The sequence below is a fragment of the Gymnoscopelus braueri genome (genome assembly GCF_963280865.1).
Source record: "Gymnoscopelus braueri genome assembly, chromosome: 17".
NCBI lineage: Eukaryota > Metazoa > Chordata > Actinopteri > Myctophiformes > Myctophidae > Gymnoscopelus > Gymnoscopelus braueri.
The window spans coordinates 48,876,322-48,899,722 of NC_137617.1; the positions used below are offsets into that span (position 1 = coordinate 48,876,322).

General features: G+C 40.2%; 2 protein-coding genes across 3 annotated transcripts in view; one reads left to right on the top strand and one right to left on the bottom strand.

The window, feature by feature from the left end:
• LOC308105257 (mamu class II histocompatibility antigen, DR alpha chain-like) overlaps nucleotides 1–23,401 on the bottom strand; it is a 305,525-nt gene that overhangs the window by 224,841 nt on the left and 57,283 nt on the right. The window lies entirely within an intron of this gene.
• On the top strand, nucleotides 71–6,631 carry LOC308105254 (H-2 class II histocompatibility antigen, E-S beta chain-like). 2 transcript variants are annotated; one of them, XR_013934888.1, is made up of 8 exons: nucleotides 71–179; nucleotides 267–539; nucleotides 759–975; nucleotides 3,825–3,892; nucleotides 4,099–4,212; nucleotides 5,135–5,165; nucleotides 5,443–6,299; nucleotides 6,404–6,631. XR_013934888.1 is itself a non-coding variant. In XM_080455894.1 (7 exons), the coding sequence occupies exons 1-6, from the start codon at nucleotides 119–121 to the stop codon at nucleotides 5,161–5,163; spliced, it is 762 nt and encodes a 253-aa protein (XP_080312020.1). In that variant the 5' UTR covers nucleotides 71–118; the 3' UTR covers nucleotides 5,164–5,165; nucleotides 5,443–6,631. The 2 variants fall into 2 exon arrangements, 1 of the variants encoding a protein (XP_080312020.1); XM_080455894.1 differs by having other exon boundaries at nucleotides 5,443–6,631.

The following is a 23,401-nucleotide window of genomic DNA, read 5'->3' on the forward strand; positions in this document are numbered from 1 at the left end:
TGTTATTTCATTGGTTGTTGGAGTAGAGACTGTTAAACAAGTGGGAAAGTGTTCAGTTCCACATCAGAACGTCAACTGATCAACACTTCAACTAAACTCTGAAACATCTCAACTCATCATGACTTCAACTAAACCATGGCTCTGTGTTTCACTGTGTTTCTTCTGTTTACATGGAGCAGGTAAACTTTATTTAATTACATAATTCACATACTGACAATATAGAGATGTCATCAGGTATTGATGACATTTGTATTTTCTATTTCCAGATGGATTTCCGTTCTATTTTGCTTCCCGCTGTTTGTTTAACTCCACTGACCTGAAGGACATACAGTATATATACTCAATGAATTTCTATAATCGAGATATCAACAGGTTTGACAGCAGGGTGGGTCAGTACGTCGGCTACACTGAGTTTGGTGTGAATGTGGCAGAGGGCTTGAATAAAGATCCTGGACAGATAGCTTTCAGGAAATCACAGCTAGAGCTCTACTGCAAACGCAGCGCTGAGATCAACTACTCCAAAGCTCTGGAGAAGACAGGTGAGCTGATCTCAGACCAGCACTAAACACTCATCACCTCATAAACTATAACATGACATCATTATAAATCATTAATAGAGCAGGTACTAGTGTAGTATTATACATTAAATTAATAATAAGACATTATTATAATTATCATTTATCATTATTATTATTAGTAGTATTACTATAATAATACTATTATTAATATTATTATTATTCTTTTTCTTGTTGTTCCAGTGATTCCCAAAGTGAGACTGGCCTCAGAGACGCCCCCTGGTGGTGCTAAACACACTCACATGCTGAGGTGCAGCAGCTACAGCTTCTATCCTAAACAGATCCTGGTGACCTGGCTGAGAGATGAAGAACCTATCACCTCTGATGTGTCCTCTACTGATGTGCTGCGGCAAGGAAACTGGTACTACCAGCACCATACCTACCTGGAGTACACACCCAGGTACACACCTAACACACACCTATACATAGAAATACACACATCTACTGATGAGCCGCCTGATGGAGACCAGTAGCCTACCATGCCTACCTGGAGTACACACCCAAGTACACACCTAATAACATGGGCGGATTAAAGTGAAAATGGGCCCTGTGCAAAAAATCACCATGGGCCCCGAGCCAGACAACCCCCCGCACCCCACACACACACACACGCACTGTGTGTGCACGATAGCGCAAATGCACATACAGATACAGCATGCAAATTATATCCCTTTTGCCATGTTAAATTTGTGCCATTGTAGGTCTGTTTTGTTCCTTAGCCTACACAATAGTTATTGTAACGCCGACTAACTTTTGTTGAGAATGGAGCTCGAGTCTAGACAGAAATCAAAGGCAAATTCATTGGAATTTATTTCTGTCTGTACCCGAAAACAGAATTTAATAGGTTGAATCAGATTCGGGATTTTAATGTCTTGTCTTTATGGAAAAATAATAATATATAGTCTACATTTTCAAGCATTTTAAGTGACATTGTCAAGTAGTTCTGAGCACAAGTCTAGGCTACTGTAAGTTAACCAGATGATCATTAGAGCCGAGGTCCAAAGAGAGAACGCACTTCCAAAGGGTATATGTCACAGGGAAATTGGCATTCCAGGGAAATTGAAAGAGGAGCGCTCGCTTTTAGGCGCGGGGCTTCGGCGCGAGGCGGGGCTTTTCGAGACAGGGTTTTTTACGCGAGGCTCGCGAGGAGGAGGAGGAGGAGGAGGAGGCGCGAGACGGGGCTTTGATACAAGGCGGCGCGAGGAGGAGGAGGCACGAAGCGCGAAGCGGGGCTTTGATACGAGGCGGCGCGAGGAGGAGGAGGCGTGAGACGGGGCTTTGATGCGAGGCCGACCTGGCTTTTGTTGTTTCCCCCCCACATAGCAACCAGGAAGCTACGCTAGGGGAACGCTGAACACGCGTTCACACGCACACGTGATAATAGTTATTGTCCATGACGGAGGCGCGCCGACTCAGGCGCGCCTCGATTCGACTAGCAGGTCTGCTAGTCGAATCAGCGCCGTCCGAGTTGTGAACCGATAGGGGGAGAATAGATCTTTTCGTGGGTTACAGTCTATGGTTACTATTCAGTGTCCACGACGATACACATGTGTGCATTTGTGCGCATGCACACACGCACACGCGTGCGCACACATGCGTGTGGATTCAGTGTGGATTCAGTGGGCATTCATTGCCCTCTAGTGTTGGTTATACAGAATTGCCTGGGTGGGTGGTAAAAACAAGCGCTCCTTTTTCAATTTCCCTGGAATGCCAATTTCCCTGTAACATATACATTGTGTACTGTAAGTCAAAAGCACATGGTTTACTTATCGTCAATATGAAGTTTTGCCAAATTCTTGCATTTAGTCCTGGTCCGTTGTTTTGCTTGTCAAATGGATTTGATAGAGATTGGATTTTCCCCTACAACTGGGAGGCTTTCAAAATAAGAGTGTATTTTAATTTACACAATTGGAAACGTTTAATGTCATTAGACCTTGCTGGTGCCCCGGCGTCTGCCATCAGACCTCTGGAGCTTGTTCAGAAAGCTGCGGCTCGTCTGGTGTTCAACTGCCCCAAGTTCTCCCACGCAACTATCTTTCTCCGTTCTCTACACTGGCTCCCCGTAGCGGCTCGCATCCAGTTTAAAACCCTGGTGCTAGCCTATAGGGCAGTTAAAGGAACAGCTCCTTCTTACCTCCGGGCTATGGTCGAAGCTTACACCCCTGCCCGACCACTTCGGTCTGCCGCCTCGGGGCGACTGGTTGCCTCGCCGCTCAGTGGTCCTTCTGGCCGATCTACACGGTCGCAGCTTTTTTCTGTTCTGGCCCCACAGTGGTGGAATGAACTCCCCACTGATGTCAGGACAGCAGAGTCACTGCCCATCTTTCGCTGCAGGCTGAAAACCCACCTCTTCAGGAAACACTACCCTTCCTCTTCACCTTGCCTGCTTGTTGTTAACTAGTTGTACGAGCTCTTGTTTTATTGGATCTTGTTTATTCAATGCACTTATTTGCTTTAGCTCTTGCTCATTTGATTTTCCTATTTGTCTCATCTGTTTAAGAAAGTAGGTAGCTGATATATTGCACTTTTACCTCAGCGCTGGGTATACTCTTAGTTGCTTGTTTTAGAAGAGAATGCACTTAAGTCTTCTGGTGATTAGTAGTTTCGTTCCCGACCTATGTTGAATGCACTTATTGTAAGTCGCTTTGGATAAAAGCGTCTGCTAAATGACTGTAATGTTATGTAATTAGACAACACAGGTTTTATTTTGACATCTAGCGGAAGTAGATGAAATAGACCGAGGGGTCTCCGACTGACTAATCATCAAAATGCTGATTTTCAGGTGGCAGTGCCAGGGCCCCCTTGGCTCCAGGGCCCCCTGTGCACGTGCACAATGTGCACGAGCCATAATCCGTCCCTGCCTAATAGACATAATATAAAGACACATTTAAGTATCTGACAATGTATAAAGTCACCAACTTTGATGAGACAGCATGTATGTGTTTTTTTATTTCATTACCTGAAATGTTAATATTTTGGACATAGCTGGTACCTGCCCGACAGCAGAGATATGTATTATATATTTATATATACATATAAATATTTGTAAAACCCACACACAGACGTAAAGGATGTTCAATAGCACTGATTTATTATTTTAAAACGGAGATAGGAGGTTTTCACCTACAGTGACGATATTTTACCTGTAGATACAAAAACAAAATGTTTAAGTGTAAAAGTGTGTGTGTGTGTGTGTGTGTGTGTGTGTGTGTGTGTGTGTGTGTGTGTGTGTGTGTGTGTGTCACACAGATCAGGAGAGAAGATCTCATGCATGGTGGAACATCCAGGCCTGACTGAACCTCTGATTGTGGACTGGGGTTAGTTACTCTACTACTGTAATCTATTACTGTGATGCATTACTGTCATTATGACTGAACCTCTAATTGTGGACTGGGGTTAGTTACTCTACTACTGTAATCTATTACTGTAATCCTACTGTTACTGTTACTCAGCTGTCATCTGCTGTCATAATATCATATAATATGATGTAATAAATATGATGTCATATCATGTGTTTTATCAGATGACTCCATGCCAGAGTCAGTGAAGAACAAGCTGGCCATCGGAGCATCAGGTCTGGTTCTGGGTCTGGTCTTGTTCCTGACTGGATTCATCTACCTGCAGTGGAAGAAAAGAGGTGATTCAACTGTTTAATTATTGCTATTTAATATGTTTGATTCATTATCTACTACCAGTGGAAGAAAAGAGGTGATGTTACTGTTTAATTATTGCTAATTCATATGTTTAATTAACAAGTTGAATTAATTATAAATGGTGCATTTATATAGCACTTTTATCCAAAGCGCTTTACATTGATTGTGCCATTCACCCATTCACACACTGATGGCGGAGGAAACTATGCAAGGCACCATCCTGCTCATCGGGAGCAATTAGGGGTTCAGCGTCTTGCTCAAGGACATTTCGACACTAATTCTGGAGGAGCGCCCCAGCCCGAGATCGAACTGAGAACCTTGCAGTTTCCAGTTCACTCTTCCCGGCCACACTACCCCTGAGCCACTGCCGCCCTAATTATCTACTACCAGTGGAAGAAACAAGGTAAACGTGTAGCAAGTCTGTGTTACCAGCCTCCTGTGTGGTTTGGTTCTCTCTCTCTTTTTCTTTTTTGAAACATTTGTTTATTGTCTTTTCACAGAAGCATTCATCATACATATCTCCAACATACAGTCATTGAATTACTTCATATAGATCTATCACAGGCTGATCATACATCCTCATGAACTAGATAACCCACCCGTTGGTATAATAAGTACCATGTAGATGTAGAATAAATAAAAGACCCATGAACACACTTCAAAACCTGCTCTGAGATCTCTGCCCCCAGATTGATCAGATTGATCAGATTGATCAGATTGATTAGATTGATTAGATTGATTAGATTGATTAGATTGATCAGATTGATTAGATTGATCAGATTGATTAAATTGATCAGATTGATCAGATTGATCAGATTGATCAGATTGATCAGATTGATCAAACTGATCAAACTGATCAAATTGATCAAATTGATCAAATTGATTGTCTGTCTGTTCTTCTATCAGGTCGTATTCTGGTGCCGACAACCAACTGAAGGTGAGAAACTACATTTTGACACAAACACACGCTTATAAAACTTTTCACAATTTATCAAACTGATAAAACTAGTGCACATCTTTATAAAAGTATTAATACTAGTCAAATTATTATTGGTTGATTTTGTCCTAAAGTTAATTAAGTCTAATTTTCTCTACAGTTAAAGTTTATAATTCTTATTGGTTAAAATACTTCCTACAGTTTATAAAGTCTAATCCTTATTGGTTGTTTATTGTCTTTGAACAGAATGGTTGTAACTGGATGTGTGTGTTTTCAGAGATGCAGACATTGATGCCCCCTGGTGGAGAGAAGGAGGAAACACACGTGTGTCCAATCAGCTTTTAAATGCTAAATATAAGTTACAGCAGCACAGTGATGACATCATCAACCTTTTAAACACACATAACACAAGGAAGATAAATGAAGGAAAGGACACGCTGGACGCTGGGTATGAGCCATGACGCTCACAGGTGGCAAACTCCCACCGGAAGTTCAGTGAAATAACATTGGAGTCAATGAGAGCCGGCTTATGAACAAACACTATTTCTGAACGATTGTGACCTTTGTCATATAATGGGTTCAGGAATATAAAAGAATACATTTATCACAGGTTGTTTTATAATTATTTTATAACTTGTTTATCGACGTGCACAATACATCATTTTATTGAGGCATCTAAACAGCAGCAGGTTTCGTTTCTGTCTCTGAGGTATCGCGAGATGTTGTTGCCAGACAGGAAACGATGGACAGTCTCGCGATACTTTGACACGTTCAGAAACGTACTTTGTGCTCTTTAGATACCTCTATAAAATGATACAGTGAACACATTGAAAAGCAACACAGCAGAAAACAACGTGTGATATTATGTCTTCTTTTATTTTCCTGAGCCGAGTATTTTATAAAGGTCTCAATGGTTCATAAATAGTGATTATTTATAAGCTGGTCCACCTGGCCCTCATTGACTCCAATGTATTCCATCCACCTCCCGGCTGCACTTTGCCTCCCAGTGAGACCAATCTGACGGCTGGAATTGCTGGATAGAGAAAATGACGTCGGTGTCCTTTCCTTCATTTATCTTCCTTGACATAACAGCAGCACAGTGATGACATCAATGTTATTGTAGTGGTTCTCAAAGTGTGGTCCAGGGACCCTCTGGGTTACTTGAGGGGGTTCCAAGGTTCCATTGGTACACTCTCACAGTTACAGAACTGTAAGGGTCCATTTGGAACCCCCTCAAGTAACCCAGTGGGTCCCTGGACCTCACTTTCATCATCATCATCATCACCTTCATCATCATCATCATAACCTTTATTTCAACTCAGAATACAGTTGAGGGGCAGGCCCTCATTTTCAATGTAGCCAAGATACAACACAATAATATCAACAGGGATATATACATCAATATTAAAGATATTACAATATAATCAAAAGACAGAGAATACTCAAAAAAGTATTAATTATTTAAAGATATTTATTAAGACAGATACACCAGAATTAATTAATTAAAGCAGTTACAGTCTGGATCAAAAGTGTTGGAAACCATTGTCCTATATTGACCCAAGGAAGGCAGTGATCTGATGTTTAGGGACTTCTGGAGCTCATTCCAGGCAGATGGAGCACTAACAGAGAATGCTGCCTTACCTATAGGCTCTGTATGAGCAAATGGAACTTTGAGTGTCAGGAAGTCACTGGAGCGGGTCTGGTAGGGACTAGGGTTCTGATCCAACATAGAACAGGTCTGGTAGGGACTAGGGTTCTGATCCAACATAGAACAGATATAAGGGAGGAGCATTCCTGAGATGGCTTTAAAAATAAACAGATACCAGTGCTTGGGTGGTTTGAGAACCATTACTATTATATGTATGCAATACAGTGTGTGTGAGTGATTGAATTTGTGTTTTATAAAGATTTATACCTACATATCTACCGTACATTATGTAGAGGACTGCATCTTATTACCATATTTACTATAGATGACTGCATCTTATTACCGTATTTACTATAGATGACTGCATCTTATTACCGTATTTACTATAGATGAGTGCATGTCAGTTTTTGATCAGTTTTTATCAATGAAGCCCTGATTAAGACCTTAGTGGTCCAAACACGTCGGCTATTGTAATGATTTAACAAGGATAATAAAGGCTTTTAAACGTATTTAATTCCTCGTTGACTTTCTCAGTTTGGAGTTACTGGAGAGCTTTGCTCCCTGTCCTGTTTGTTTAACAGTTTGAACTTCTTTATTTATGTCCAAGATGCCACAGTCCTGTCAGAGTGGTGTCTCTGTATACATACATGTTGTCCATTGTCACTAGTGTAGAGCAGTGCTTCCCAAACTGGGCGGTCGGGACCCCCAGGGTGGTCCCCAAATCATTTTGGGGGTCCCCAGATGATTAGCTTAATGTACAACATTTTCTCACTCAACAGTAAACAAACCAACATACAGTATAAGTGTATATCTGCACATTTATAAAGTGACAATGTAATGACTTTTAAGACCGTTTTAATACCAAATTGTCAAATATTAAATATGTGACAAATGTGGGCAAATATTGTGAAAATAGCTGATCTACAAGCTCGCTTGTAGTTCGGCTATTTTCACAATACCGAGTCAAACTAAATGTAATACCTACAATGCCAAGTGCTTGTCAGGGTGGAGGGGTCCCCCACAGTTCAAATATAAATATTTTATAGGGGTTCCCCAGTTTAAATATTTTGGGGGTTCGTGGCTTGAAAAGTTTGGGAACCCTTGGTGTAGAGGTTCTGTTGTCCATTGCACTATGATGACGTGTAATCAAGGCACTTGGGCCCGGAAACATGAATACCAGACTAAGCCACCCCTGAGAGTGTCACCCAGAGAATACCATATAATGCTAAATGTACATTGAATACACAACAACAGGTTTAATAAGGAGAGGAGCAAAGAACCTTGAACTTGAACCCTAGCATCCCTATTCTGAGGACAACTTTAGCCGAAAATAGCCGATCTACAAGCCGATCTACAAGCGCTCACAGCGCCTCGCGCTGCGAGGCGCTGTGAGCTTGTAGATCGGCAAAGAGACAGGGAAAAAGAGCAGACTAAGTACAGAGTGAAATTTTACCATATTGATGGTTTAAGTGGTTAAATGTCTGAAAATACACATTAACATGAATCCAACATATATAAAAAGCTTTAATCTGCAGCACAATTTTATGCAATATATAGTGGGGGTCCCTGCTTCATCTGTCTGTCAGAGAGGGGGTCCTTGGGCTGAAAACGTTGAAGACCCCTGCCCTAAAGCCAGGGGTTGCCCGTGCGAGTCCACAGTCACACACAGGAGGAAGGCAGTGAGTGAGGGATATGAGGGGAAATCTAAAGGGTTTCACCGCCACCAAAAGAGCTCAGGGACGGGGCCCCTAATTAGGCCTGGGAATCTCAGATAGAGAGGCCCGTAAGGTGCGCGGCCAACGACCACACACCGGATTTTTTAACTTAATTTTTACAAGCTGCTTGATCACAGCTTTTCTTCTAACATCAATGACAATCAAAGTGTCCTAATGGGGTTTTGAACCTATAGGTTTGAAGTTTCACTGGCAGCTGCACTAAGTTGGCTAAAGCACCAGGCCCACTAGGGAGCAGACATGCAGCTAGTTGGTCATTTATGCCAAGCTCATGGAAGCAATGTCATTGGGCATCCAGGTGTCAATCAACTCATAGTCAACATAGCAGGTTCTGACAGGGGGTGGGACTAAAAAAAGCAGGAAGGAAGACAGTCTGAGAGAGAGAGAGAGACACACAGGTGAAAACAGAGATGTTTATACATTCAATAATCTGGTAGATGAAGAGCTAGGGATTAATATCAGTGATCAGCATGTTTATGTGTTTGGAGCTGGGTTTTCACTCAGTATTTCTACCATAACCAGCTGACAATAATAACAAGATGGACTGTGGCTGGTCAACTAACACGGCCTGGAGGAGAAGAGAGTGTGTGAGACATTTCAACATGTTTCTGAGTGAGTATGGACGCTATCTGAGAACTTTAATGACATGGACATAGTGGTGTAAAAAGTACTCGAATTCTTTACTTAAGTAAAAGTATCAATACTGCAAGAAGTACTGTAGAAGTACTCTGTTACAAGTAAAAGTCTGGAATTAAAACATTTACTTGAGTAACTGTAAAATATACATAAAGTACATGCGTAAAAGTACTCATTATGCAGAATGGCCCATTTCACAAGTTCAAAATGCATACAAATATTTTGAAAGTAGCCGATCTACAAGCTCACAATGCGACGCATTGTGAGCTTGTAGATCTGCTATTTTCAAATGGCCTAAATATATATATATAGGGCTGGGTAATGTATGTTTAGTAATAATAATTAAAGTCTACAAAGTAACTAGTAACTAAAGTTTTCAGATAATTGTAGTGGAGTAAAAGCACAATATTTGCCTCTGAGATGTAGCAGAGTAGAAGTAAAAGTATTGAAAATGGGAACAAGTCCTCAAAAGTGTACTTAAGTACACTACAGAGTAAATGTACTTAGTTACTTTACACCACTGACACTCTGTTTCTCTCTCCACCCTCTGCCACTCAGGTTGAAGAGCCTTGCTGCATGTCTGGCTGACATCTCAGTGGATGTCTTGTCACCACCTTCACTCATTAAGACTGGGAACCCATCTGTGTAACCACTTTGACCATTATTTTATACTTTGGCTATTCAAAAATAGCAGATCTACAAGCTCATAGCGCGGCACTATGAGCTTGTAGATCTTCTATTTTTTTTTAAATCAGGAACATTTGTGCAAATCTTTGAATATATATATTTTTAAAGCAGACATTTGTAACTCAAATCTTTGCTTCTGGGGGGTCCCTGGAACAACATATTTTGAGATGGGTTTCTGTGGCCAAATACTGGGGGTCCTTGACATGAAACAGTTTGAGAACCACTGATACTGATTATAGCAACATAATCTTTCTTTTTTTAAACTGACATTTGTAGAATCCCCCAGAAGCAAAGATGTTAGTTACAAATGTTCGCTTTAAAAAATACATATTCAAAGATTTGCACATTTTCTTTTTAGATTTTTCCAAAAATAGCCAAAGTATAAGATAATGGTTAAAGTGGTTAAAATCTAAAATGACAGATGCTTTCCCGATCTAAATGGGTTAAACTGAACCCAGACAAGACCGAGCTTCTCTTCTTGGTAAGTCCTGCCCCATGCAGGATTCACTATGTCCATAGACAGGATTCACTATGTCCATAGACAGGATTCACTATGTCCATAGACAGGATTCACTTTGTCCATAGACAGGATTCACTATGTCCATAGACAGGATTCACTATGTCCATAGACATGATTCACTATGTCCATAGACAGGATTCACTATGTCCATAGACAACTAACTCCCTGGTGTCTTCTGTTGGTGTTGTTCTGTTGACAGTCAGCTCTCATTCAAGGCACACATTGCAGCGGCCACTCCATCCTGTAGGTTTACACTCTATAAAATTGGAAGGATCAGACCCTTCCTCAGCCAGGAGTCAGCCCAGCTCCTTATCCTGGCTTCAGTCATATCAAAACTTGACTACTGTAACTCGCTCCTTACTGGCCTCCCGGCATGTGCACTTAAGCCCCATCAAATAAAGCATGCCTGGTCTTCAACTAGCTAACTAGTTTTCAGGTCTCCCCCCTTTTCAGCTCCCTCCATTGGCTCCCAGTTGCTGCCTGCACCGAGTACAAAACACTGATGCTTAATACCTACAACAAAGAAAGAAAAGAAAAAGACTCCATCAAAATTGATCAACAAACTATACTATTAAAACTTGTCAAACAAAACATTGGCCAAATTGTCAAATAATATAAGAAAGAAGCAAACATTTAGACAATAGCAGATCTACAAGCTCACAACGCCTCGCGTTGTGAGTGCGAGGCGTTGTGAGCTTGTAGATCTGCTATTTTCACCAGTGTCTCTTGTCATGTAGACACCAGTGTCTGTCTTGTCATGTAGACACCAGTGTCTCTTGTCATGTAGACACCAGTGTCTCTTGTCATGTAGACACCAGTGTCTCTGTCTTGTCATGTAGACACCAGTGTCTCTGTCTTGTCATGTAGACACCAGTGTCTCTGTCTTGTCATGTAGACACCAGTGTCTCTGTCTTGTCATGTAGACACCAGTGTCTCTGTCTTGTCATGTAGACACCAGTGTCTCTTGTCATGTAGACACCAGTGTCTCTTTCTAGTCATGTAGACACCAGTGTCTCTTTCTTGTCATGTAGACACCAGTGTCTCTTTCTTGTCATGTAGACACCAGTGTCTCTTGTCTTGTAGACACCAGTGTCTCTTTCTTGTCATGTAGACACCAGTGTATCTTTCTTGTCATGTAGACACCAGTGTCTCTTTCTTGTCATGTAGACACGTGTCTCTTTCTTGTCATGTAGACACCAGTGTCTCTTTCTAGTCATGTAGACACCAGTGTCTCTTTCTAGTCATGTAGACACCAGTGTCTCTTTCTAGTCATGTAGACACCAGTGTCTCTTTCTTGTCATGTAGACACCAGTGTCTCTTGTCATGTAGACACCAGTGTCTCTTTCTTGTCATGTAGACACCAGTGTCTCTTGTCATGTAGACACCAGTGTCTCTTGTCATGTAGACACCAGTGTCTCTGTCTTGTCATGTAGACACCAGTGTCTCTTGTCATGTAGACACCAGTGTCTCTGTCTCTGTCTACCTACATTCACTGCAGACAGTCTACATGTTACATTTAAAATCATCCGTAACTCTTAAATTCTATTAATTCTTTCAATGGACTAAAATCTTGTTTTATTTGATGGCCTTCCTGCCCTGGCATTTGGCCTTTGTTCCCCCAAAACATTGACAACACCAAAGGCCAAGTGACCTTGCCCCTAAAATTACGAAATTCCAGGCCTGACTAACAGCCTGGAGGAGAAAAGAGCGTGAGACCCTTCACATTCTGCTCCATTGATGCTACAGTATAGTGACTGACCTAGATATGACGACCATGCAGACACACCCTGGTCATTTGTTCTCATGTGTTTGTACTTAGGCTTGTTTTTTCTTGACCACAATGTTAAAGCGTTTAATTTAGATAGCGTGTTGCATTCATGTTAATGTGTATTTTCAGACATTTAACCACTTAAACTCTCAATACTTAGACAACTAGACCTTTGGCTCTGTACTTGGTTCTGTTCATTTTTCCCTCTACACCAAATCTCTGTGATGCGTTGTGAGTTTGTAGATCGCCTGTTTTACAGCGAATGTTTCGACCAGAGTAGGGATGCTATATGGGTTCAAGTGGTTAACCCATTGAAACCGTGAAAGCATCTGTGTCATTTTAGATGTTGCCATGTACTGTATGTATAGCAACAGGATGTTTGTTTTTATTTTTGGAAAAGAAATCTTTTGGAAAAGATTTTCTGAAAATGTAGGTTAGGATTTAGAAGGTGTTTTTAGCGTAGTGTTACTGTGTGTGTGTGTGTGCGCGTGTGTGTGCGTGTGCGTGCACACACACGTGTGTGTGAGCGCACACTTAACCCTTTTAGACCGGGAACGCATCTGTGTCATTTTAAGATTCATTTGGCTATTCAAAAATAGCAGATCTACAAGCTCATAGCGCGGCACCGAGTGCCGCGCTATGAGCTTGTAGATCAGCTATTTTTTTTTAAATCATGAAAATGTGTGCAACTCTTTGTATATACATATTTGTAACATTTGTTTGTTGTATTTTTGAACACAGTTGTACATTAGAGGTGCAATCTGAATCACTCACAAAGGGCCGTAGTTGACCCAACATACCACAGGTGGGCGCTAAACTATAATAACCTTCCCCACCACCCCACAGGCCCTAGTGTGACTGCTCTGGCTGCTCTGTCTATGGCTGTAGGATCTGATCATTATTCTACTGTTGTAAAAGATCAACAGTGAAATGAATGGATTATAAATATCACTGTTTGCATCAGTTTGTGACCTATGACCTTTGTGTTTGACCTCAGTGTGGATCCATTGTTGAGGGAGTGGATCAGGATCCTGATGCAGAGAACTCCACCTTCTATAGACCATGCACACCCTGGTTGAATGCTACCAGAGGGTAAGAATTTAACCCTAGCACCACAAGAATATACCCTGACACCACCCTAACACCACACCCTGCCAGAATGTTACCAGAGGGTAAGAATTTAACCCTAACACCACAACCTGCCTAAGCGTTATCAAAGGACAAGACACCACAAAACGACACTACTTGAGATTAAAAACAGGTTCTATACACCATATTGTTAAATGTGTGATTTACTTTGGTTAAAATAAGTGTTAAAGGTAGGGTAAGTGATATTTTTTGGTTAAAACAAAAAGTATTTTGTTAAAAGGTTTAAATACTATATTCGGATAGTAATCATTGCTATAGAGTGTTTGTTCAGTAACAGATGTCTCCCTGTCTCTCCAGCTCTTTAATAAACAGAAAATACATTTTCCGGTAGGTGTCAAAATCTCAGCCAATCAGGAGAAAGTACCAATTTTTAAGCTTAATTTGTATAGTGTTCCAGCTCCAATTTTGTCTGCTCATTTCTTAGTGTCATCACTTCCAATTTCACTTGCTTAATCTGTATCCTGATTGAGTTCTCTGTCCTGGTTGGATAAAATTGGAAATGAAACTGAAACTGAAACAAAAATGCATTTTCTGTTTTATAAAGAGCTGGAGAGACAAGGTGACTCCTGTTACTGAACAAACACTCTATAGCAATGAGTACTATCAGAATATAGAGCTATTTAACACTTATTTTAACCAAAGCAAATCACTTACCCTATATAGGGTAAGTGATAGCTCTATATTCTGATAGTACTCGTTGCTATAGAGTGTTTGTTCTGTAAAAGCAGTCTCCCATGTCTCTCCAGCTCTTTATTAAACAGAAAATGCAGTGCTCTCTATTGATTGGCTAAAATGTTGTCACCTACTTGAAAATGTACTATATTGTGTTTACTAAAGAGCTGGAGAGACCCATGTGACCGAACAAACGCTCTGTAGCAATGATTACTATCAGAATATAGTACTTGAACCTTTTTAACAAAACAAAAAAAGAAAATACAAAAGAAATATCACTTACTACCTTTAATGTGATTTTAGTTGTATGGTTAATTGAAAATTGTATTCATTAATTTATTATTGATTTTGTTTTTCTGTAATAGTTATATCTGCTGTGCTGACCTCCCAACAGACACACACACACACACACACACACACACACACCACACAACACACAACACACAACACACAACACACAACACACAACACACAACACACAACACACACACACACACACACACACACACACACACACACACACACACACACACACACACACACACACACACACACACGGATGGAAATCCTTTTATGCATATGTTTACTCATATGCATTTGTGTCAATAAAGATGTCTTGAAATCAAAACCCATCTTTTTATGTTTTTTGAAGACATAGGGTTAGTTACAGTAGGTTCATGTTTTTGGACAGTATTATATTACAATGTTGTCATGGGGATACTACTGTATGTAGTGTCCCATGACATGAGTCATGACTTTTTAAACTATATTAATGGTTATATTGAACATATACTGTAGTAGCATAGTATGACATGAGGTTTTTATGTTGTAACAAAGACATTGAATGGAAGTGGTTGGCATCAATTCAATGTAAATTTAAAGTCAAACTGTCTAATATCAGTTAAAAAAAACAGAATGTAGTTGATAACTATTTGTTCTCAGCTTATAATTGTTCATGAATGTGATATGCAGCATGCCATGAGTGATATATATTTTTCAGTTAAACTCATTGCAGATAATCAGAGAGAAGTTTATATATGGGTGTAATACCACACTGACTGACAACCTTATAGACACTAATTATTTTAGCTAATAATAATTCAGCTAATATATTTGAATAGAAAATATCTTAAATGACAATAATTTTGGTCTAATCTAAAACTAATAATCAAATGAATTATCATTATCAATAATTAAATATGATGAAAAACAAAGCACCACATTAATAATATTTAATGTGCAAATATTTAAACATTTGAATATTTGTATCTTTTCACCTGCCAGCTCTTCCGTCAACGTCAAATATGACCTAAAATATTCATTTAATGTGAAAGGCCTGGTGGTGTGAAGGTAAAGCACAGGACTTGTATGAAGAAGGTCAGGGGTTTGAATCCTGGCCATAGCTATTTCAGTTTTTTTGTTCAAAAGAGGAGGAGGATGGATTTAGCCCGCCTTCCTGGGAGAGGCTTAAAATTAAATAAAAATAAAAAATGTTTTTTATTTCAAGAAATGCTTTTTCCCCTTTTTCCTACTCAACTCTCTGCCTTCTTTCATCTCCGCCAGTTTGAGATGTTGCTTTGGGAATCTCGTTTGTGTCGAGGTGTTCCATTCTGATGTCTTCTCTGTCACTTGTCTTCATTTACCATCATTTCAGAGTGTCACTTTTACCATCTTTCGGAGTGTCACTTTTACCATCTTTCGGAGTGGCTCTTTTACCATCTTTCGGGATTGCTCTTTTACCATCTTTCGGAGTGTCTTTTTTACCATCTTTCGGAGTGTCTTTTTTACCATCTTTCGGGGTTTCTCTTTTACCATCTTTCGGGATTTCTCTTTTACCATCTTTCGGGGTTTCTCTTTTACCATCTTCCGCGGTTTCTCTTTCACCATCATCGGTGAGGTTTGAACTCACAGGCTTTGCACTCCGAGGCGTTTATCTTAACCATTGCACCACAGTGGTTCATACTTAATCTGTTCTCTTGCTTGTTAAGTGAAAGACTAGAGGTACAAGAGCCGGGTATAAACGAAAAAGAAAAATGTCATTGTTGGATTTGAACCAAGAGCCTTCTGTTTGTTAGTCCTGTATCTTCACCACTGCACCACCGTGGTTCTTACTTGGTGTGGTCTCTTGCGCGCTCTACACTGAAAGATTACATAAAGGTGCAAGAGTCAGGTAAAAGGTAGAAAGCTTTCCTTGCTGGATTTGAACCAGAAACCTTTTGGTCTCAAGCCCTTTACCTTAACCACTGCACCATAGTGGTTCATACTGACACTGTTCTCTTGCATCTTAACTTAAAGATTAGAGGTACAGGTACAAGAGCTGGGTACAAATTTGAAAAAATGTAATTGCTGGATTTGAACAAAGAACCTTCTACTTATAAGTCCTGTAACTTCACCGCTGCACCATTGTAGATCTTACTTGATTGTTCTCTTGTGTGATCTTCAGTGAATAAATAAAGGTGCAAGAGTCAGGTAAAAGTTCAAAAAATGTCCTAGTTGGATTTGAACCAGCATCCTTCTGGTTACTAGTCCTGTACCCTAACCACTGCACAGCTGTAATTCATATTTATTCTGTTCTCTTGCACGGTTTTCACTGAAAGATTAGATAAAGGTGCAAGAGTCAGGTAAAAGTTCGAAAAATGTCCTTGTTGGATTTGAACCAGCAACTTTCCGGTTGCAAGTCCTGTATCTTAACCACTGCACAGCTGTAATTCATACGTATTCTGTTCACTTGCACACTCTTCACTGAAAGATTAGATAAAGGTGCAAGAGTCAGGTAAAAGTTCGGAACCTGTCTTAATTGGATTTGAACCAGCAACCTTCTGGTTACAAGCCCTTGACCTCAACCATTGCACCAGAGTGGTTCACACTGAATATAAATCAAAGACTAGAACTACACGTACGAGAGCCGGGTACAAAGTTGGAAAAAGTCATTGTTGGATTTGAACCAAGAAGATTTTGATTGTTAGTCCTGTATCTTCACCACTGCACCAACATGATTCATACTTCATCTGTTCTCTTCCACGTTATTCAGTGAAAGATTAGATAAAGGTGCAAGAGTCAGCTTAAAGTTGGAAAAAAATATTGCTGGATTTGAACCAGGAATCTTCAGGTTACAAGCCCTGTATCTTAACAATTGCACTATAGTGGTTCATACTGACACCGTTCTCTTGCATGTTAAGTGAAATATTAGAGGTACAGGTACGAGAGCCGGGTACAAAACTAAAAATGTCATTGCTGGATTTGATCTAGAAACCTTCTGTTCATTAGTCTTGTATCTTCACCATTGCACCACCGTGGTTCTTACTTGCTTTGTTTTCTTGAGTCCAAGATTATATAAAGCTGCAAGAGTCAGGTAAAATTTTGAAAAATGATCTTGTTGGATTTGAACCAGCAAACCTCTGGTTGTAAGCCCTGTATTTTAGCCACTGCACCACTGAAATGTATTAATGTTATGTTCACTTTCATGTATTTCTTTAAAAGATTAGATAAAGGTGAAAGAGCCACGTAAAAGTTGGAAAGAATTCCTTGCTGGTTTTGAACTCAAAACCTTCTGTATGGAAGGCCTGTATCTTAACCACTGCTCCACTGTGATTAACATTTAATTTGTTCTATTATGCGAGTTTCATTGAAAGCACGACAGTGAAAGACAAGAGCCAGGTAAAACGTGGGAAAATGTAAAAAAAAAAAAAAAAAAAAAAAAGGTTCTGCAAGTGGTAATGTAGGTACAAACTTGGAAAATGACCATGTTGGATTTGAACCAGAAACCTTCTGGTTACAAGCCCTTTACCTTAACCACTTCACCACAGTGATTTATACTGGTGCTGTACTCTTGCATCATAAAACATGAGAGGTACAGGTACAAGAGCTGGGTACAAACTTGGAAAAATGTAATTGCTGGATTTGAACAAAGAACCTTCTACTTATTAGTCCCGTATCTTCACCACTGCACCATTGTAGATCTTACTTGATTTGTTCTCTTGTGTGATCTTCAGTGAATAGATAAAGGTGCAAGAGTCAGGTAATAGTTCGAAATATGTTCTTATTAGATTTGAACTAGCAACCTTCTGGTTGCAAGTCTTCTACCTTAACCACTGCACAGCTGTAATTCATACTTGCCTGTTCACTTGCACGTTGAAAGATTAGATAAAGGTGCAAGAGTCAGGTAAAAGTTTGAAAAATGTCCTAGTTGGATTTGAACTTACAACTTTCTGATTACAAATCCTTTACCTTAACCACTGCACCAAAGTGGTTCACACTGACTTCATTCTCTTGCATTTTAAGTAAAAGACTAGAGGTACAGGTACGAGAGCCTGGTACAAAGTTGGAAAATTTTCATTGCTGGATTTGAACTACAAACCTTCTGTTCATTAGTCCTGTATCTTCACCATTGCACCACCATGGCTCTTACTTGCTTTGTTCTATTCAGTTAAACATTAGATAAAGCTGCAAGAGTCAGGTAAAAATACGAAAAATGTTCTTTTTGGATTTGAACCAGCAAACTTCTTGTTGTAAGCCCTGTATTTTAACCACTGCACCACTGAAATTTATACTTGTTAGGTTCACTTTCATGTATTTCACTGAAAGATTAGATAAAGGTGCAAGAGTCAGGTAAAAGTTGGAAAAATACCTTGCTAGATTTGAACCAGCAACCTTCTAATTGTAAGTCTCATATCTTAACTACTGCACTACAGTAGGTTTTAGTGATTCTGTTTTCTTGCATCTTCAGTGAAAGATTAGAGGTACAGGTACGAGAGCCGGGTACAAACTTGGAAAATATCACTGCTGGGTTTGAAAACCTTCTGTTAGTCCTGTATCATCACCACTGCACCACCATGGTTCATACTTGATCTGTTCTCTTGCACGTTATTCATTGAAAGGTTAGATAGATAGGTGAAAGAGCCACGTAAAAGTTGGAAACAATTCCTTGCTGGTTTTGAACCTTCCGTGTGCAAGGCCTGTATCTTAACCACTGCTCCACTGTTATTAATACATTTAGTTAGTTTTAATAGATAGTTTCTACTATGCGTTTTTTTAATGCGGTTTTCACTGAAAAATGTGGTTACAAGAGCCAGGTTGGGGGGGGGGAGAAAAAAAGAAGAACAAAAAAAAAGCACTGCACCACTGTGGTTCATATTGAATTCATTCTCTTGCACGCTCTTCAGTGAAAGATTAGATACAGACCACAAGAGTCAGATAAACCTTGGAAAAATAGTTGGATTTGAACCAATAACCCACATATTGTAAGGCCTGTTTCTTAAGCACTGCTCCACCATGATTTATATCTTCTGTAGTTTCTTACACACTCTTCACTGAAAGATTAGATAATGGTGCAAAAGTCAGGTTAAAGTTGGAAAAATGTCTTGACTGGATTTGAACTGGGAACCTTCTGGTTGCAAGCCATTTTTCTAAACCACTGCACCACAGAGGTTCTTAACTTGTGTGGTATTCACTGAAATATTAGATAAAGGTAGAAGCCCCAGGTAAAAGTTGGACATATGTCATTGCACTGTCATTGGACATGTATGCTTGAGATTTTTACTTTGAAATGTGTAGTTTTTTAAATATTTAACTTTAAGAGCCCAATGCATTGTCAATGGCAATGGCCATAAAGGCGAAAAACGTTAGATTGACCCATGGGAGCCAGATTGCTCAGATGCCAAGTTTCCTGTGCGGGGATTCAATCCTATGACCTTGTAGTCTGCAGTCAAGAGCTCTTCCAACTTGGAGCTACCCAAGCACACTTAACATCGGACATTGACATGACATGAACGTGATGGGTCATTCCCCCAATTAATTAAAGACATTTGGCTCATGCACTTTACAAGTGGGCTTATTATCAGCAACAGCACTAGAACCCAGGGAGACAGATTGCTCACATGCTGATTTGCCAGAGTCGATCGTATGACCTAAGTCAAGAGCGTCAAGGGAGAGTCAAGAGCTCTTCCAACTGAGCTACCCAGATGCAAGAAACATTGTACATTGACATTGCATGAACGTGATGGGTCATTCACCCCAAAATAATTAAAGGAACTTGCACTTGCTTGCTCATGCACTTTACTAAAACATAATTTTTAGTAATTTTTTAGTACTCCAGCATTGAACTAGGAGACCTGGGATTTGAACATGGGATCTCTGTGCTGAGAGCCTTATCATCAGACCACTACACCATCGCGTTCTCTTTTGTATGTTAGCCTTCAGTTAGGTAAAGTTGAAAAGCAATGAACTAAGGAGTGGAGTATTTCAATTTTACAAATTCTAACACACGCACAGTGGAGCAGTGGTTAAGATACAAACCTTGCACACAGAAAGTTCTGAGTTCAAATCCAGCAAGACATTTTTTCCGACTTTTATCTTTAACTTATCTTTCATTGAAGATCACGCAATTGAACATAATAAGTGTAAATCACAGTGGTGCAGTGGTTAAGATACAGAGCTTGAAACCAGAAGGCTGTTAGTTCAAATCCAACAAGGACATTTTTGTCCAACTTCGTTTCGATTCGTTTTCAAGCAAACATGTTCACAGTAAGATGAACACTTTAAAGTTTGAATGGGGTTTCTAGGTGTAAGTACTGTATGTAGGACTAGTAGCCTGCCAAAGTTTGTACTTTTTCCCCCTTTAAATGTCCATTGCCATTGACAATAGCCTGGTTCCAGACGAATCTGCCATTGCAAAAATACATTGCCATTGGCAGATTAGGTCTGGCCCCTCTCAATAGAGACTGGACTCTGCTCTGGTCCCTCCGAAGTTGTGAGGGACCAATCAGGGCTCAGTATGCAAACATGGGGCGGGTTTATCACTAGAGGATTTTTTTTTGAATTTGCCCCTTGGAAACGCAGGTTTCACACAGAGTTTCCAGACTAATATCACTGCGTAGATATTAGATATTAGATATTAGGGGGAAAAGTACAAACGTTGGCAGGTACTGTAAATAACAAGACCAGGAGACCTGGTTCTGCCAGACCCAGAATAAGTACTTCATAAGATCAGAGCACTACGTCACGGCTAAGCCGGACTTCACATGACGTGTCAGCAGGGGCGGCCTTTCCTATGTTTCACCCGTTTCAATTGAAATTTTTTCAAAATACAATTTTAGATTTTTTCGCAAACAAAATCCGCAAATTCCGCAAACAAAATCGGGGTGACCGTGTTTTGGGGGGGTGGGGGGTTGCATAGGGGGCCACATATTAGCTCTTGAAACGGGCCCCCAGATCACTAAGGCCGCCCCTGCGTGTCAGCCTGTGTATGCCAATGTATGGACGAAAGGGGGACAAAAGATGGACAGACATTTATCCCCATGTATGGACGAAAGGGGGACAAAAGATGGACAGACATTTATCCCCATGTATGGACGAAAGGGGGACAGACTTTTATAAGCCGGACTTCACATGACGTGTCAGCCTGTGTATGCCCATGTATGGACGAAAGGGGGACAGACTTTTATGGCTGGGGCCTAAGGGCAAAGGGGGCATGCCCATGTATGGAGAAAACAGGTACAAAGCCTCATGTAGGCCGACCCCTTGGGTCTGGCAATAATAATAAACTTTATTTGTATAGCTCCTTTCATGACATGAAATGCAGCTCAAAGTGCTTTACAGAGCAAGAATACAATTACAGTTACAACCAATTTAACAATAAAGCAAAAAAGAAAAAGAAAAGCAAAAGCATAAAACATTAAAATAATAGCAAAAGGCAGTGAATCAGGCAATACAGTGAGGACATGGGTAACAACAAAGAGATTTAAAAATCAACCAAAGAATCAGCTAAAAGCAAGAGTGAATAAGTAGGTCTTGAGCTGTGCTTTAAAGCTATCCACAGAGGCCGCCTGTCTTAGGTGTAATGGGAGTCTATTCCACGCTGTCGGTCCGTAGAAGCAAAATGCTGCTTCACCGTGTTTTCTATATGTTATTGTAGGCACCTCGAGCAGGTCAGCACTAGAAGACCTGAGGGGCCGGTTTTGGAACAATCCTAAAAACAACCGGGAGCCAGTGTAGTGAAGCTAGAACTGGAGTAATATGTTCTCTCATCCTAGTTGTAGTTAAAACTCTGGCTGCCGCACAGTGGCGTGCACAGACATTTTGAGGGGCGGGTGCTCAAGTCAAAAAAAGGGCACCTTGTGCGGCGTGCGGAACCGCCGGCTGCCCTAGTAGTGTGATATTTATTACAGGCACATCTTGTACGTCATAATTGCAAATGTATTTGTTTCAATAGCCATATGCTGTCTGATGCAGATGTGTAAATGTTGATGCAGATGTTTTTCAAAAGGGCACTTTTGGTCCAGAGGGCAAAGGGCAGGTGCTCTAGCACCACCTAGAGTTTATCTGTGCACGTGCCTGCTGCCGCATTTTGAACAAGTTGTGAACAGTTGTTTTCTTTGGCAGGCCAGAGTAGAGTGCATTGCAGTAATCAAGCCGAGAGAAAACAAAAGCGTGGATGAAGAGTTAAAAAGGTCACAGTACATGAAACTAAAGATACAGCTCAAGATGCTTGAGCGTGATAAAACAGTTAAATATATAAACTTGGAAAAGGACACGTTTTGCTAATACAAATATTCCTGGGTTCTTTATTCCTGAATGCATTTCTACTCTCCCATGTTTAACCATTTAAACCCTCTACTCTTAGAGAACTGGAACATTCACCAAAAATAGCAGACCTACAAGCTAACAACGTGCCGCGTTGCAACACGTTGGGAGCTTGTAGATCTGCTATTTTTGGTTAATGTTCACTCCAGAATAGGCATGCTGGGGTTCAAGAGGTTAAAGCATCTCCGTTTCCTTGATCACACTTAAATTCAAAGCATTTGACTAAGATAAATAGGAATGAATTCCGCCAGTTATTCACACAAGTATCAAAGACATTGCTTATGAAGGACAAACGTTGTGGAATGTTTTTCTTTTTTTATTGAGCGTAAAGTCAAAAAGACACCATGGCACACACAGTACATTATATCCTGCTTGATAAATCTCAACAATGAGGAGAAATAATCTTGTGGCAGAAACTAAATCCACACATTCCTCACGTAATCTGAAAAATACTTGTATTTTTAGGAGGATAGGAAAGTAAACTTTGTAGAGAACACTTGTTACGCGATATATCCATGTTTATGTGCTAGTGCATAATATCACAGCCGAAGATATTAAGACGGTTCAAGACAAATGGCAGTTTTTGTGCAAGGATGTTAGATTTTTCAGTCACGTTAGAAATATAGCCTATCCATTATCTACGTCAGAAAAGCTGAGCATTCATTCCATTAGAGATTTGAGAAAAGTCTTCAAAATTGAATTACATTAGGTCTTTCCGTGCTAAATCTGTTTCACGTTGCCTAAATGTATAATTAGACATAATAAGACTATACACCAGTGGTTCTCATCTTATTTCATGTCAAGGACCCCACCAAATTAAAATGCATTTAGCCTTTTAAGATG